We start from the raw sequence: 18,344 nt of genomic DNA on the forward strand, positions 1-18,344 counted from the left end.
ACTTCCATTTTCTCGTTTCTAAAAATACTAATTCACACTTATAATCAGAGGTGACAAATGCTCACACTTTGAATCTTTATATTATGGGTAGTGCCTTGAAATAGCTGAAATGGCCTGTATTTTTTTTTTACACAAACAACATATAAAGATAACTACAACAAGTAAAATAAAATAAAAACATAAGAATATAAAGATTAGAATAAAAATGATTTATTTTTTTGCTGGTAGGTTTTACAAAACAGTTGAAAACATCAGAAGTCAACTACTGCTTATAGCAGTAAGTCAGCTACTGTTAATACCCATTTAACCACAGTCTATTGTTATGTACACTCTACACATTTAAATAAGAACTTGAGTTGACCTGATTATAGTGTCTCAACTTGAAACAGCAGCAGAAAATTGACATTCTCAAATTCTGTTTCATTTTAATTTCAAACATCATACCAGTAATCTCATGTTAAAATTAAAACTACCTAACAACAATGTTTAGATGAGATTATATTTAAAAAGTTGAAAGTTAAGCATTCACTCATGGGGTGCCATCACAATTTATTAAATGATCTTCTAACTTCCATTGACACCACAATCCCTTTGATGACCTACTAACTTACACTGACACCACAATCCCTTTGATGACCTACTAACTTCCACAGACACCAAAAAAAACTATTTGATTACCTAACTTACACTAACATCACAATCCCTTTGATGACCTACTAACTTACACTGACACCACAATTCCTTTATGACCTACTAACTTACAATGACACCACAATTCCTTTGATGACCTACTAACTTCCACAGACACCAAAAAAAACTATTTGATTACCTTACTTACACTAACAACACAATCTCTTTGATGAACTACTAACTTACACACACTGACACCACAATCCCTTTGATGACCTACTAACTTACACACACTGACACCACAATCCCTTTGATGACCTACTAACTTACACACACTGACACCACAATCCCATTGACGACCTATTAACTTACACACACTGACACCACAATCCCATTGACGACCTATTAACTTACACACACTGACACCACAATCCCTTTGATGACCTACTAACTTCCACAGACACCAAAAAAAAAACCATTTGATTACCTAACTTACACTAACATCACAATCCCTTTGATGACCTACTAACTTACACTGACACCACAATCCCATTGACGACTTATTAACTTACACCACAACATTATGATAGACTAACTTAAACTGACAGAGACAGCACACAACCTTCATGACCTAGTATTTAACAAACAAACAACACAACAGATGGTACCACTGGAAGAATTAAACCCTCAGAGTTTTGATTAAATAATGGCATGAAAATCACACTCACGCAAGTGACAAGCTGTACAGATATACTTATTAAATTAATTTGTAAAAAAAAACAATATGTACACAGCATAAAGTCATCAGTAGAGCTTCTGTTTCTGTTAACAAACATTCAGAGTGAAGTTGTGACCCTACAGATTTGAATATACTAGAGCAGGACAGGGTAAACATGAAAATAAATAAAACACATGATGAGGTAGGAAGATTAGATCAAAAGACTACAGAAGAACTAAATCTAATGACGCAAAAATTAAAAAAATAAAATTACAGATATAGTTAGCAGAGATCTTATTTAACCTGAAGCAATAATTTGTTTAATTATAAAATAATAGTTGGAGAGAAATGATAGTTAAAATGAAAAACGGCTAAAGATGAAGTAATTGTTAAATATGAATATGCAGTATGTAAAACAATTTGTTCATTAATTCATAACAGTTATAAACAGTCATCAGATCACCCAGTTCACAAATAAAAAGATTTGTAAAATATACACAACCTACAACAAATTGGTTTCATTAGTTTTAAAAAACTTACATATACAATATATATTATTTCAGAAATGAACATCTATTCACATAGTTTAGTTTTGCACAAGTCACCCCCAGGACTCCTGACTAACACAAAAATGAGAGGCAAAAAATAGTGGTGTGGAGTAGGTTTGTTTTATACAATATTTACAAAACCCCAACTAGCAAAAATAAAAATTAATATGAATCAGTATAGACAATTACTGTCAGTTAAACAAAAATTGATGAGTAAAAGTACTAGGGCCATACAGATCTATTGATTAAATGCACACATTTGTTAAGACTTGAAATTTAACTATGTGAACAATAGTATGGTTCTCCCGTCTTAGATGAAAAATAAAATTTATTAAAAAGAAGCATAGTATTATCTGTAACAATGTGAAAAGAAAAAAAGAAGAATCTAGGAAGGATTATCAAGAGTATTTTTAAATAAACAACTCAAAATGACTAAAAAAAAAATTAATTGACTTAACATTTTCACTGTAAATGTTTACAACACAAGTTGAATTTGAATAGTTATGATAAACAACAGAAAACAGTTTCATGAGATTCATAAAAAAATACAACAACAATCATTGATGTATACAATCATTGATGCACACCTAATCAACAAGAATTCATGTAGAATTTAAAAAGATCAACAAGATGGATTCAACACAACTGATGACAGCAAAGTTAGTTTGCTGAAACATTATCAGGTACTTTTATATTTTAGTCATCATTGTCAAAGCCTTAGACTAAAAGCTGCAGATCAAGTTGAAGCAGAGTTCTATTGATGTGGTCACAACATGTCTAGAGCATACCGCTGATAGAGGCTGGAACATTTCTTTTATATTCTATATTATGGACAGAAATGGGATGGCATGGTCAAATCTAGGTTCAAGTCCATAGAACGTCACTGAGTCTACCTGACTCATGCTAGGGAAAGTAAAGACGGCTGGGCATAATTCTGAACACACTATCCCTTCATATGCAGAGATAAAAAAGAACATGAATTTTTACTTGTCCCATAGACCATCAGGTCTATTAATTAAGAAGCCATCAAGAGATGTTGATGTATTATCAATCCTTAAACTTACAATATCTCTGCATCGTGAAATTTTCATACTTAAATTTAAAAAATCATTGACTAAAAATGATAGTTATGAATTAAGACCTTGACACAAATCTTAGGACAAGATGGTAGCAGCTAATATTATAATAATATAACTAGGTAATCCAAGTATATACAGGTATAAAAGACAATTTATATTAGATATTGACTTATTACATTGATTGTTAGTCTACAGACACAGTTTAAGTTCAAACAAAAACAAAATTGTATATCAGTAGTACATATTGATCTTTTTATAAAGATATTTTTAAAAACTAGTTTTAAAAATAACAAGTAGATCTAAACATAATGTAAAAGCATTCAAGTCAGATACAACCTGGATAAAATTTATACAAAACAAGATATTCAGACACTATAACAAAATGTCGGTAAAAAGCAATTTAGTATAACAAGGTATAGGAACCTACAACTTTTTTTCACATGTTTATCAACAAAGTTATAACAGGAACAACATTTAAATGGCATAAAAAACTATTTAATTGAATTAGAGTCTTCATAAAAAAAAAACACACTATAAAATACAATATAAAAATAGTGTTATTTTAAAAAGAAACTACGCCTTATATTATAATTGATCTTATTGGCAGTCAAGAGAATCCTTATTGTAATCTTTAATGAAAGATCTAGGGAAAACCCATTAAAGGCCTAAAACCTTTTATTTCACAATTAGTAAAAACTTTTTGAGTTTTAATTTTATCCATAGTAAAGATTTTAAAAAATCCACACAGCTGTTTTTAAAAACTGAACTACACACATATCAACTGCCCCCCACTTCATGTTGCATAAAATTCTATCAATAGTAGTCTCAATACCATTATCAACAAATTTACAACCACTAACAATAATTACTTTAGTCAACTATAATTTTTTATGATAAATAAGATTTCTAAAAACATAAAAACTGAGATTTTAGGGCAAATATTTATAGTTTAAAAAACTAAAAATATCCAAATAATATACATACAAAAAGCTAAAATTTTAGATTTAAAAAAAGGAGGTTTACAGATGTTGGTTTTTAAATGGAAGGACAATATCAGAGTTAAATTTTGGCAATGGTGGGCGACTGACAACAGTGCCTGCAGGGCGTTTGGTATTGACAACTGGCTCAAGCATGTCTTCATCCCCGCCCTTGTCAGGCCTCTGTTCTGCAGCATATACCCCTTGTAGATGAGAAAGAATCTGAGAGGATGGTGTGTGCTTTGGAGCTTCCAAAACAAGACAACCGTCCTTGATGCTGAGCTCACCACTTAGTCTTTCCTGGCTCTTGCTGTCTCCACCGTGGCAGGAGCCAGAGTCCACTGAAGCCTCATTGTTCAAAGTGTGGGCTAACAAAGGTGAAGATGGATTAGTGGAAGACATTGGAGCGGTGTTAGGAGGATCACTTGACTTCAAATGTGAAGCAGATGAATCAGAATGAACAGAGCTGAGAGACAGTTTACTGCCATGGCTGCTGGTTCTGTCAGGGTTGTAGAGTGAATGCCCCTGACCTCGGCTTGCGGAGGGCATTTGTAACATGATAGCCCCATCTTTGACAACCAGCTCTCCACTGAGCCTTGATGGTTGCGGCAGGTTGGAAGACTTGGTTGGGGTGTTGCTGAGACTTGAGTTGAGGGAAATGGATGGGGAGAAATCACTGGCTAACACACCATGGTCTGTGTGCAACAGAATTTGTCCCCTCTCCACTGACAGGTGGCCAGGTTTGGGCTTCCTCTCCTCATCACGTTTTGAGATCTCAACAAACAGAGCATTGCTGGCATCTGAACTATTTCTATTAGCACAGGGGACAGGCAAACTAACAGCATCTGAATTATTTATATTAGCAGAAGGCACAGGCAAACTGCCTGCATCAGAATTATTTGTGTTTGTATGGGACACTGCTGTGGTGCTAGCATCTGAATTATTTATATTCGCACATGACACAGGCAAACTGTCAGAGGTGTCATTGATATCTTTATTCAAGTCCACTTTAGGCCCCCACCTATCTTTATGCTTTCTTACTAAGAATGTCCCATCTTCATTTGGGGAGACCCCATCCTGAAAACAATCTTCTGACATAAAAGCACCTCCATCAATGTTGACTTCAGAAAATGGTGGCATAATAGCCGAAGCAGTAGCTAACAGTGGAAGGGAGCTGTCCCAGGGGTCATCATAATCATCATCAGGAGAAATAAGATCTTGTCCACGAGCAGCTGATGAAGTTAGAGAACTGTTGCTTACTTCAGTTGTTGGGTTACCTGAGTTCAAGGCTGATTGGTTGTCATTAGACGGGTCATTTATGTTTACAACAGTTAACCGAAGAGATTCCTCATGTGATGCAGTATCTACAGAGGTTATAGGATTGGCAAGGCTGCTGTCAACATTAGTTTCAAGATTGCCAATTAGCTGTGAATTATTTACGTTGGTCCTTGTGCAATGATGAGATGGTAAAGAATGAGAAGATACTGGTTCAATGTTTGGCGCTGAACTTCCTAGACGCGGCATGCTGCTCATCTGACAGGTGACAGGGTTGTGGCTTGTTTGGTTCACACTTCTTTCAGCCCCATCCTCTTGCATGAACCTGGAGCAGTTGGTACCAGTACCTGAGACTTGAAGATGTGACCCTAGAAGTGACTGAAGGAATCTAGAATTGATGTTGATGTTAGGTAAAGTCCCAGTGTTTATTTCAGCCTGTGCTGATGGCCTCTCTTGTGATGTGTTTGATGTTTCATTGTCAGGATTGGATGTGTCATTGTTAACAGCTGAATTCCCCCTTCGGACAGAAGCCATCCCATCTGCATTGCGAATACCCAGGTAGTTCTGAACTGAGGACTGTGAGACGTGTGTGTTACATGTGGGACCAACAGCTTCAGGGTTGTGGCTGGTTCTTCTATCCAGAGTACTGTACGGGGGTGGTGGGGGCTTGGGCTCCGTTCCATCTGTGTTACCTTCTGTATATGGAGGCGGGGAATCCATAAAGAGTGAGTAATCATAACCGGGCATGTACTGCACTCCGTTGTTGACGTTAACGATGATGTTCCCATAGTGGGGTTGAGATGTAGATGGTAAGAATGGATGCTGGTCACTTGGGCCCTCCTCACCATGTCCTGGAGATGTGGGTTCTCTAGACCCATCTGGTTAAATAGATTCATTAAAAAAAAAAGTTATTATATTTTAAAAACTTTTTGACATTTTTTATGTCTGAAATTGGAGGACAAATTTTTTAACCAAATTACTTTTAAATACATAAATCTTGTTAGGTTCGGTTTAAAAATTACAATAAAATAATTTAATATTTTGACAATTTTTGAAAAATGTAGCCCTAAATAGAACTCACCATGTTGATAAATACGTTCAAATGCCCTTGCTATCCTAAGTTCACGCAAACGTTTCATCTTTATGCGGAAAACCATTATGACAATGAATGAGATGAGTATTACTACACCAACTGTACTTGCTATAACTGTCGAGACAGTAATTTTCATCCAACCAAACTGGCTGTCTTCAGTCACAGGTGGGGAAGTCACAGTGGAAGTTGATTTCTCTAAATGAGATAATAGGTAATTTAAAACTTTATTACAGTTCACCAATTACTAAAGAACTAAAGTAAAACTGTTTGTTTAAATTGCAAATTAGAGTTAATTCAGAATACTTGATTATTTTCACTTACGTAGACAAACTGCACTTTCATCTGATAAATCTCCACAATTATCAATGTGGTCACACAACACATCATAAGAAACACATCTAGTATTGTTGCAACGAAATTTGTCCATACATGGATCACCTATAACACAAAAAATAGTTTATTAGTAATAAGAAGGTAATTATGAAAACTATTAAGATAACAAGTTACTTAACAACCAATTATCTTCTCACAATATAAATTTGTGCATGAATAAATATGTAAAAGTAAAAAAAAAATAATTGTAAAAATAATTCTTTTATAATTATACCCAATTCATTACTTGATGTTTACTTATTTTAGCATAGATTAGTCTATTGTAATGTAATATTTAAATGTGTGAACAAAACATAATCACAGACTTTTCTACCAACAACATGTTCTTCTTCTTCTTCTTCGTTCTTAATTATTAGTGTTGAAGGGGAGCGAGATTTATCTGCCAGTGGGTTTGAACTCGAGACTTTGTTCGAATTTATTAACCATGAGCTTTTTGCCGACTCGGCCACGCATCCAACACAATTAAGCGTTACGTGTCAATTGGTTACGTGTCAATTGGTTATGCGCCATTGAGGCCATTGACTCCGATTTCAGCCTGCTTTTCTTTTTGGATTTGCTTCCATAGCCTTTGTCCAACCAAGAACAAACTACAAGGCAGCAGTTGTTTAATTTTGGAGTTGTCTCTCCTAGAAGAGTGGCTGTCCCCAGCTAACGAGCCTCATCTGCCCGAGGGTTCGAACTCGTGACTTTTCGGTTTAGCAACCACGAGCTTTACCGACTCGACCACGCCGACCCCAACAACATGTTAATTATAAGGATAACCATAACAATTAACAACAAAATTCTTTGTTAATGATACCTACCTCCACAATCTTCGTCTGAGCCATCCCCACAATCATCTCTTCCATCACATCTGTATCGCATGAAAATGCAGAATTTCGAGCGCTTACATTTAAACTGGGTAATGCTGCAAGGGGAAGTTGTTTCTGAGGAAGATACATTCAATTTTTTTAAAATGCAAAAAGACAACTTGCAAACAATAAATAATGCTCAAAAGCAAGCAATATTTAAAAATAAAGTGGAAAAACAAAGTCATGCAAAATAAAAACAATCCATATTGTAATTTAGTATGCAGTCCATGTATCTACAGACCTTTCATCTACTCTGTCTCTCTCTCTCTCTCTCTCTCTATATATATATATATATATATATATATATACTAGCTGCATCCCGTGCTCTGCCACGGTAAATCTTTTTTAAATGTACCAACTTGGGAACAGAACAAACTAAACACAACACAAACGAACGCCAAAAAAATAAACAAACGAAAAAACAAACACAACACTCATAACATAAACACAATTTAAATGCAACCATAAAGGCACATAACTCACAGTCTAGCCCGTATCTCCTAATCGTGCCCTTTCCGAGCGCCAGCGGACGCGTCTGACACAGTGAATGACTACAAAACAGAGGCGTAGCGACCCTTTCCGGCGCCCGGGGACAAACTTTCGATTTGACCCACTCCTCTCAAAATTTCAATTTCAACATATGCCCCCCCCCTCTCGCTACGCCTCTCCTGTTAAAACCCCCAGCTAGACGGCAAACCGAAAGATAGAATAATAATAAATAATATATCACTTTATCAATTCACGCATTTTTTTGCCAGTACTTTAAATTTTTAAAAATTACAATAGTTTTATAACTAAAACCTCCCTTGTCAAAATTAGAAAAAAAAGGTTAAATTAATTTGATTTTTCTACCCTACTGTTATTATGTTATTAAAATGTATCCACTTTTTTGGGAATATATATGAAAATGATATTTGACATTAATCTTTTTAATATGTTTTAGCAGTGTACTTGTATTTAATATTCTCTTGACGTTATGCAAAAAGAGTAAAAACAGTGGCATTTATAAAATATCCTTATGTCGTTATATAAACAAACCCCAATCTATTACTTATAATAAGACGGTGCGATGCACTGGAAAGCATTGCATGGTGCGATGTTTACTTTTATGGTTCCAAAAGCTATAGCGATGACAGAAGGAAGGACAGACACAGCCCGCTTATATTTTTATATATATATATATATATATATATATATATATATATATATATATATATATATATATATATATGAGTTTTTTATATTACATGTATGTATTAAAAAATTTATTAACTGACCTTTACTCTTCACAAGCAGCCTAAACTCTGCTGTCTCTTCACTCCCATTTTCTGAGAACAACATACATGTATAGTGACCAGCATCCAAGCGGCTGAGAGCTGGTATAGTCATGACCAAAGTGTTATCGTATCTTGCAGTTTGTATGAATGCTTCTCTTCTTGGATCTGGTGGAATCCACCTGAGTGTAACACTCGGTGATGGAAGGCGTGCAGTGCAGTTTACCTGGACAAAACATTTACATCCAAGTAAGGTACTAAAAATAATTTATAATAAAATCACAGGCTTATGCACCCAAAAGTGCCAGATCATACTTGCAGTATTCTACTAATCTATGCAGCACTAAGATTAAATAGTGAAAGAATATAGGTTCATTTTTAGTTACATAAATCTTGCTTACAATCAAGTGTATTTATTTTCTTTCATACACGCTAAAAATTAATGAGTACCTGAAGCGTTGACCCTTCAACATCAGATCTTACAATATCAGACAATATCAATGATTGCTGTTTTGGGGGCATATTTTTTTGCGTGGCACCAGTTACAATAAGAAAGCCTGTGAATACAAAATCTTACATCTTACAGAGTAAAGTGTTAATAATGACAATATTTACATCAAAAACCTCCAAGTTTCTATTTAATAAACAATATTTTTTGTCATTGTTAGCAGTAAGGGAATGCATGCACTGGCCTGACACCATCTGCAAAGATAGATTGCTACTCATTGCTAGGATTGATGGAAATGGAAGCAGTTTCCAAAATAATAAAAAAAAGAAGATGTTTTGTGTAGATGACGTTACTAGATTCTAGATCTAGATTCTAGTCTAGATCTAATCTATAGTAATAGTTGACAACTAAGTTGTTGTTAGTAGTTAGTTAGTAGCTTAGTACTATAGTCAAGTATAGTATTATATTATTAATATCATGTTTTTCACATTTCACTGTTTCCAGTTTTGCAGAACCAACCAAAGTAAGAGAGGCAGAAAGGTGACAAAATCTAAGGCATTCTAAGGTAGACAATGAATGGCAATGTTTTGCATACTTACAAATTTGACAGATAAACGCCAAATTATTTATCGCCATAATTTCTTATATGCTTTTCAGGGGATATAGTCAGAAGACATACTTTAATAACAGTGAAGTATTTTAGTAGTTACAATAATTAATGACATATCTTGCAAATTTTTGGGTGCCATAAAAATAGACCAATAGCGACATCTATTGATTCAGACTAGAGTTACTTTTTCTTACAAAAAAAATATTGGATACGCTTATTTTTATTTATTTTAAAAATATAATATTAATTCACAATACATATCTTTATATCAAACTAGTTTAGAGCTATTTGTTTAATTAAATTAAAACATATATTTGTTTTCTGTTTTTATGGATAAGAATTTGGATCATCAGACCTACTTAAATGTATTGTTACATCATGGACATGCTCTAAATATAGACATGCCTTCAACATGAAAACTTCCGGTTTCTAAAATAAGTAAACAAGACTTCACTATTAAATTAACTGGAGAGAGGGTTAACAAACCAAAATATAAAAGTCAAAAGTAGAACTACTACTAGATCTACAGATTTCTTTTTGAGATGATGCCTCAAAGCAGTGGTAACAATAGCCCGACAGAAATTGAAAGAAGACTAACATTTAAAGAAAGGAGAACACTTTGTAAGAGTTTTATTTAGGCCTAGATATTTATTAATTTACTATTTTGTAATTGTATTTAGTAGTTTTTCTTACTATATGTGAAATCTACTCAATTCTCAATTTAAACTTGACAACTGAATAAAAAACGTCCATACTTTATCCCCTAGGCACTAATTTGGGGGTTGTAGCGAGTTTAGGCTAAATTATTGAATTTTAAAATGTTTTGTCACTCACAGCTATGATATGACGAATCATCCATGACAACCTGGTTAAAAGTTGAAAGGTTTAACTTTTTAAGTGACCGTAAAATAGATCTAATTTTTTTTCACAAGAGAGTTCCTAAAAGTAGAATTGGCCCGTCTATCGTCGGGATATATTTATAGAGGAAAAAAAATTAAGAGAATGTCATCAGAACAGAATTTTAAAAAAGACAAGACAGAAGTGATGTTTGAATTCTTTTATTTCTTTAATTTTATAACATGTTTTATTGTACAAAAGAGCAAAATAAAAAACCATGCCAGGTAAACGTATCCATTCAAATAGCGGTCACGTGGTCAAAAAAATAAAAAAAAATTGGTTGTCATTTTTTGGCCACTCATATTAAAAAAAGGGTTGAAGATATTTGATTTATTTTTTCATAGAATGATAAAACTAATAATGCTTTACTAGGGAAATCAATTTTGTGATAGGGAGATCTATATTTAAAAAGTTATATTATTTTGAATGACACCGACTTTAAATTTAGCCTACATTCCCCAAAGCAATTTCTGAAAATGCTTTTCTGGCATATTTAGCCTTGCCACCTATAGCATGTTTTTATAACGTGAAAACCCGCCATTTTACTCGTGATAAACATTTTTAAAAGTAATTCTAAGAAGGTCTCTGGAAATAAGTCGAAAAACTCGCCGGAAGTCATGGTCCGATCCTTACGCCATGTTCTGGTTAGCAACCAAGGACGCTTTTAAGTTAGTGAGCCTCCCTAGTATTTAGTCTAGTAAAAAATATTTATTTTATTTCTTGACTCTTGAGTCTTGTACTCTTGAGTCTGACTTTTTTGGTAATCTATCGTTTTGGGTACGTAAAATCGCCCGCGGTTATTAATTTACGAAAACGTTTCCTCATTGTCAAGGCTTTAATAGAAGTATATTGAATATTGTGAATGTTTGTGTCAAATAATTGAAATATTATAGATAAATGAATAATAAACCTAAATCAATGGCGGTAATCTATCGTTTTAGGAATTTAGGTACGTAAAATCGCCCGCGACTAGGGTGTGGGGATATTGCGAGACGCGAAAAGCGAAATGGCGAGGCGGGAAAATGCGAGAAGGTAATGCGAGACATACCTGCGGAATTAAGGGTAAATAGCGAGACACTTTTTGTGAAAAAAAGTTTTTTTCTTTTTTTTTCCATCTTTATTTATTTAAATTATTTTTTTTGTTTTAAAATAAACAAGCATTTAGCTATACACTTTAACACGAGTGTTGTATGTTGTTATTTTTTATCTAGATACTAAGAAGATAGATAGATCTATATCTAGATCTATCTATTTAAAAATCCTAACATCGTTGCTGTGCTACTGTCATTGCCCGCTCTTGTTAGCGAGAGGAAAATCCCGTCTCAGTCGGCATTAATTTAAAAATCTAGCCCGCTCATGTTTATACAAACATGAGCTGTGTCATTGTGAATTGGTATAATCTTGTCAGCAGGAGAGATATTTTGCAACATCTATTTATGGATTTTTGTACTTGCAAAAAATGTACAAGTATAAACAATTCTAAAAAGTGCAATATATTTTTTTATTAAGTAATTTTAATTACAAACAAAATTTACAAACAAAATCTTCTGAAACAGTCCTCAAACACACCTCGTGACACCATCTTTCACACATAGTAAACCTAACCCAGTTCATTAGACTCCCATTTATACATTTTTCTTTTGCTACTTCTTCCAATCCACATTCACAACATTTTACATTCTCATCACAGTTGACCTCCTCGTTCATCCCACAAACAACACTGGCACCCATGTTCTCATCACCCGCACGCTCAACATCTGTTTTCCGTTTTTTATAATTTGTATTTTTTATCATTTCTGTAATTTTGGCAATGTCTTGCTCATTGTTGTCACCAACCGGATCTACGTCAGCGGGGCGTGGATGTTTACACCATGAAGTTTTATCCTGTCGCTTCCTTGCAGCTTTTCTTGTTGCTAACTGTTGATAATCCAACTGCCTGTCTGGCCGCCACGATGTGATAGCAGTTACCAACGGCCGGACAGGAGCATGTTTCCCTTGGAAAAAGGGTGACCACCCTGGGGTCTGTTGACCCTTTAATGGTGAATACACCAAGTTTAGTATTTAAACTGATCAGTTCATTGTCAATCACGAATTGTACCCTTTCGGCAACAGTCCTTCCCTAAGGGTGCAGTAACTAAAACTGCTTCTTGTAAATTCTCTCGAATGCTAACACAGAACACGAATATGAACAGAATGAAAAAAAAAGTGCGTCTGTAGATAATCTGAATAAGGTCTGCTATCGACAAAACTACCATTTAATAGCTAAAAGGGGTCATCAATAAATGATGTCAAGCTTTTTTTGACGATTTCCCCCCCCCCCCACCTCCGTCACACATCATCACAAAAATCCAGACCCCCACTAAAATGACACCTCAGCCGACAACCCCTCTCAAAATTGCAGTTGAGTTTTTTTAAAACATCGATATTTTCCCAAAATCTGGTCTAATTTCGGTCAAAATAGAGTATTTTAATCAATTCCTATAAAATGTATTAAAACAGTTTTCTAAAATGCGAAAAAACGTCTAAAATTCTTTTTCTAACATTGCTTTTTTATAGTGTGACTTCACATCTAAACCCCCCCCCCCCCCCCCCCGCTCCTCCCTCTCATCACACATCGTCATAAAATTACAGACCCCCCCCCCCCCCTACGAGTGTGACGTCATTTATGGAAGACCCCAAATAACACCACCACCAAAACCAAAAAATTCAGATAAGTTCAACTTGGTTTTAAAAATATTTGAAGCAGGCCCATAGCTTACGATATAGCACGAGCAACTGATAATATTGGTGACGTCACTTTATTTTTTCCCCAAACAGTAAGTAAGAGAAAAAAACAGGGGGCATTGAGAGTTCATACAAGCTTAGGAATAAGCAACACAATAAGGGAGGGTTAATCTAGTCCTCACCTTCACATAGGGCAGTAATCGCATACTTAATTTGATGTTATTTTTTCTGACTTATTTATGAAAATAATAAATAATAAATTATATATATATATATATATATATATATATATATATATATATATATATATATATATATATATATATATATATATATATATATATATATATATATATATATATATATATATATATATATATATTTACAATTAATTAATAAATAATATTATAACATTTATGGGAAAATTCGGAAAAGTCACAAAACCCGTGATATAAAATCTAATATAAATTAGTTTAAAGGAACATTGGAAGAGAAAACACACAGTTAGTTCTTACCTCTAGAATAGTTGTATCCAAATGATGTAGGCATTTCCTTGTGCTTAGATTTATATGGTAAAAAAAAGCTAGAAAAAAATCGTAGGCGGCGGCTATAATACAAAATTTCTATGCAACAATAGAAAATATGTTTGCGGCGGCAGCGGATCCGGGCACAGCGATCTTCAAAGACAGTAAATAAGGCGGCCTCGGCGTTCCACACAAAAGACAGAAGTTGATCTATCGTCGGCGGTATTTCCGTCGGTTTCGAACAAGGTGGTATTCTAAGTCGACACAAAAGATGGGGGGAGTTGACAAATCATCAGTATGTCTAGCGACGAAAAATCTGAAGTTTTAACAATGTAAACGAAACGTCTTTGAAGTCTGGACCAAATACCACTGAAAATCGGGTGCGGTAAATTTTTCGCAGAAATCTATCGGCTTGTGGTAAAATGCGAGACAAAAAAGTCATGTGACCGACCGTTTTCGCGCCCTTCTCGCATTTTCGCGTCTCGCAATTTCCCCACACCCCCGCGACTAGTAATGTGAAAAACAGGTGACTCTTTAAATTTTAATAATTATTTCACATTTTGAGGAGGATTTTATGTTTTGAAAAATACAAAAATGTTTCCCTTGTTTCATTTATGTACCTGTTTTTAAACAATTGAATTAAAACTTTTCAATAATAAATGAAGACTAGCGATGTTTCCAACAGATGCAACCATGCTCATTATGCATTTTAATGCGTTATCACATTTTACCAAGACCCAAACTAATCATTGAATTGGTTGAGGTTAAAAACTTATACTTGTAACTATAACTATTAACTTATTTATAGTTAGGCCAAGCCTAGGTTTCTACTCAGTCTATAGGCTAACTTAGTATTACTATAGATCTGAAACAGTATAGTATATCATTAAGTAAACTATATTTTTTATACTTAGGCCTAATGCCTAATTGCCTATTTAAATTTTAAATATTTGCTTTAACCTTCAAGGCCCTCTGCTAGCAGGCAGTTGGGCTTTAGATCTTACTTATATAATATACTTATCTAACTTATCCTACCATTACTGATTGCAGTATTTTTATTTTGGTAAAAATTTGGTAAAGAAACTAATGTAAATGTAAAACATAATTGTCAGCCTAATAAAGGCGAGCTTTTTTTGCAGACTGAGCATTAACCAGAGTGTAGTAAAATAGAAACATTGATTATTAATTAAAACATGTTGAATTTTTTTTAGCTGAGCGAAAGAAGGATGTAGAGTCTGTCAGAAGTGCTCACTCAAATAAGATACCAGTAAGTTTTATAGTTTTTATAGCATTCAGAAAAATCTTTTCACTTTTTAAGCACTTAATCTTTAAAACTATGGCTATTTGCAGTTCAGTACAAATAGCTTTCTTAACCTATTTGTACACTGGTCAATCAGAGCAAAGCATTTTTTCCCCCTGTAATTCCACTATTAATGCAATAAGTACTGTTGTATAGGTCTTTACTATTTAGATCTAACCTTATCACTAACCCTTATCCCTAATCCTACAAAAAAAATTTAACAGTCTTTTTATTTGCCTAGTAAAAAAAGCGTAAAATAAAAACCCATGGCCCCAAAGCAAGCTGCCTGAAGTGTTCCAACTGCGACAAGTGGTGCAGGTTAAATTAAAAAGTTGAAAGTTAAAATATGATGGTGGTTAAAAATAGTTAACTACAAATAGTGCTCAAAGGCTATTTGTAATTCATTTCACACTCCATCTTTAATTCTGGTTTCTTTCCTATTATTTTTACCCATTTTAAGCTGTTGTTATAAATTTAAATTTGAAAATAAATTGGTATTAGAGCTAATAAAAAATAATAAATTTATTCTATATAGAAATTCTCAAGCTTTACATTTTTTAACTATAGGTCATAATTGAAAGATATGGAGGGGAAAGAAACCTTCCTATCATGGACAAATGCAAATTTCTGATTCCAGACAATTTAAACATGAGTGACATTGTGAAGATAATCAGGTTAGTGAGCTATTTTCTTTGATATTGGCCTACCAGTTCATCATCATTCTTTTATCTGTTGTGGGTTCACCACAGAAAGCTCTTACCACTTTTGCCGTTTTCTGGTCATTTTCTTGGCAGACCCCCAAGATGGTCCTGCCTTGGTCAGTTGCTTTTTTGCTGTGCTCCACCACATTTCCCTTGGCCTTCCCAGTGTTCTTGAGGCATCAGTTACGCGGCATTCCTATGATAACATCTGAACCCATTCTTAAAATGTGATCCAGTCAGCCCCATCTGATTCTTTTAATTATTTTTTAAACAGTTTCTATTTCTCTTATAAGCTATTACTGGAGATGGTGTTAGGCCATGGGATGCCATTGATCTGATGATAGCAGTTGTTACTTTCCAGCATTCACTGATGTACTGATAAGAATGATAAAATCAATTTTTGCTAGAATTATGTTTATTGGGATGAGGGGTAGTGATATTTTGTGTCGTATTTTCAGGGGTGGGGGTTTGGTGGTGGGATTGCGTAAAAAAAAATGGGGATAAAAATTGTCTTAAATAAAATGATTTATATTTATAGACCTTTAGTTTTTTCAAGTTGTTTGCCTGATTAGACATCTCTAATTCATAATTTATTCAAAAGGCAGTTTCACTAATTTGAAAAGAAAGACTTAATTTGGCAAATGTGATTTTTGGTTTTAATATGATTGGTCAAATCCTTACAACATTCAATCTATTGCTTTTTTTAAAACAATAATTTTAAGTTAAAATTTTTTATTTTGTATAGTTTTTATATTCTTTAAAAATATTTTGAAAACAAATTTATTAGATGATTGTATATTTAACTTGATTTATGTATGTTAAAAATTTGTCATGACAGGCGCAGGCTACAGCTTTCACCATCTCAGGCCTTCTTTCTACTGGTTAACAATCGTAGCATGGTGAGTAACACCACACCCCTGGTGGATGTGTATGAGCGAGAGAAAGATGAAGATGGATTCCTCTACATTGTTTATGCCTCCCAGGAAACTTTTGGTTCAGTCTGAGATTAGATCTCTTCACATGTTGATACTGTTATAGCTCTTTGATGATTAGAGATTTTAATATAAATATAAGTTATATAAATATAAGACAATTTCTGTTAGTGAAAAAAAAATTAAGGTTTTCTTAAAAAAAAATTACATGTATGATCTGAAATCAGTTTTTTGTAGATGTCAAATCTAATTCTGTTTCTAAAAGTTATCAATTTGGAAGTTGTTGTTTTTTCTTCTAATATGTATTCTTATAAATAAGATTATATTCTCTTGTAATATGAAACATTTTTTAACTCTTCCTATATGTTACTAAATAAAAGTTGACATGAATCTAAGAAAATTTCTTCATAAGCAGCTTTATTGCATCAGACATGCAAAAAAAAAAAAAGAATCGAATATGCACATTTCATATTCATGAGTTCTATATAAAAGTATATTTTGTTTATTTAACCCCTTTAATGTTGGTGCGACCTAGATGATGTTATAAAGCTGATAAAAGTCTTACCACTTGGGGAATAATTAGAATCTTGCTGCAGTGTTTTCTTTGTATTTGTTTTATTTGTCATCTGACTGAGCAATATTTATCTCCCATTTATTTTGTTACCTAAATTGATTAGAATTCTTACTAAAGCAACCCAAAAACCATGATATTCAAAAAAATGAAAGGAGCCTGCATAAACTGGTGGTTTCTTCATTTTGTTCCATATCATAATTTACCTAAAACTTTGTATAGACCAAACACCACACTTCCTGCTAAAGCTCTGTACAAAATGTGTGTGGTGATGATATTCCGAAAGAAAAAAGAAATTATCTTGTAAGTCAGCATTATTTATTTATTTTATTTTTATTGAGATAAAAAAATATTTGTACCATAATTATTTGGTCTTATTATTGTATGGAGATAGGACACTTAGGACAATTTTTACACATAATTATTTGGTCTTATTATTGTATGGAGATAGGACACTTAGGACAATTTTCTCTTACAAAGTCAGTTATCTTTTATGTAGTGGGTATAGCGCCACAAGGCTGGGATAGGGGTTGTGGACCAAACAGCACGACAACATTCATAAGGGTGATGCCAGAACGAAATAACCCAATTTTAGTGAGAAATCTTTTTTCCAGTTAGTTTCTTAGCTTATTAAAGTTATATGTAGGGGGGGGGGGGGGGGTGACACTCTGCATTAAGTCACTGGGTGTTACCTGACCTAGTGCCACAGTTGCTTAGGTTTGCTACTGTTTGTTACATTTTCAAAACATTTTGGCATCTGTCACCTGCAAAACAAGGCCACGTGTAGTCAGTCTCTTTT

At 33.8% G+C, this 18,344-nt stretch overlaps 2 protein-coding genes across 5 annotated transcripts; one reads left to right on the forward strand and one right to left on the reverse strand.

The window, feature by feature from the left end:
- Positions 1-188: 188 nt before the first annotated feature.
- On the reverse strand, positions 189-10,052 carry LOC131946962 (uncharacterized). 4 transcript variants are annotated; one of them, XR_009387809.1, is made up of 9 exons: positions 9,886-10,052; positions 9,289-9,395; positions 8,842-9,064; positions 7,517-7,639; positions 6,642-6,758; positions 6,309-6,515; positions 1,191-6,105; positions 679-990; positions 189-640 (listed from the first exon to the last, which is right to left on the reverse strand). XR_009387809.1 is itself a non-coding variant. In XM_059308022.1 (7 exons), exons 1-7 carry the CDS (start codon positions 9,920-9,922, stop codon positions 3,995-3,997), a joined length of 2,925 nt encoding a protein of 974 aa, XP_059164005.1. In that variant the 5' UTR covers positions 9,923-10,052; the 3' UTR covers positions 997-3,994. The 4 variants fall into 4 exon arrangements, 1 of the variants encoding a protein (XP_059164005.1); XR_009387807.1 differs by having other exon boundaries at positions 189-990; XR_009387808.1 differs by lacking the exons at positions 189-640; positions 679-990 and adding an exon at positions 1,064-1,077 and having other exon boundaries at positions 1,118-6,105.
- A 263-nt stretch (positions 10,053-10,315) lies between these two features.
- LOC131946964 (microtubule-associated proteins 1A/1B light chain 3A) lies at positions 10,316-17,903 on the forward strand. Its single transcript, XM_059308027.1, has 4 exons — positions 10,316-10,517; positions 15,253-15,308; positions 15,909-16,015; positions 16,881-17,903. The coding sequence occupies exons 1-4, from the start codon at positions 10,439-10,441 to the stop codon at positions 17,044-17,046; spliced, it is 408 nt and encodes a 135-aa protein (XP_059164010.1). The 5' UTR covers positions 10,316-10,438; the 3' UTR covers positions 17,047-17,903.
- The last annotated feature ends 441 nt before the right edge of the window (positions 17,904-18,344 follow it).

This window comes from Physella acuta, unplaced genomic scaffold, assembly GCF_028476545.2.
Source record: "Physella acuta isolate Inbredline_101_S28 unplaced genomic scaffold, ASM2847654v3 ptg000578l, whole genome shotgun sequence".
NCBI lineage: Eukaryota > Metazoa > Mollusca > Gastropoda > Physidae > Physella > Physella acuta.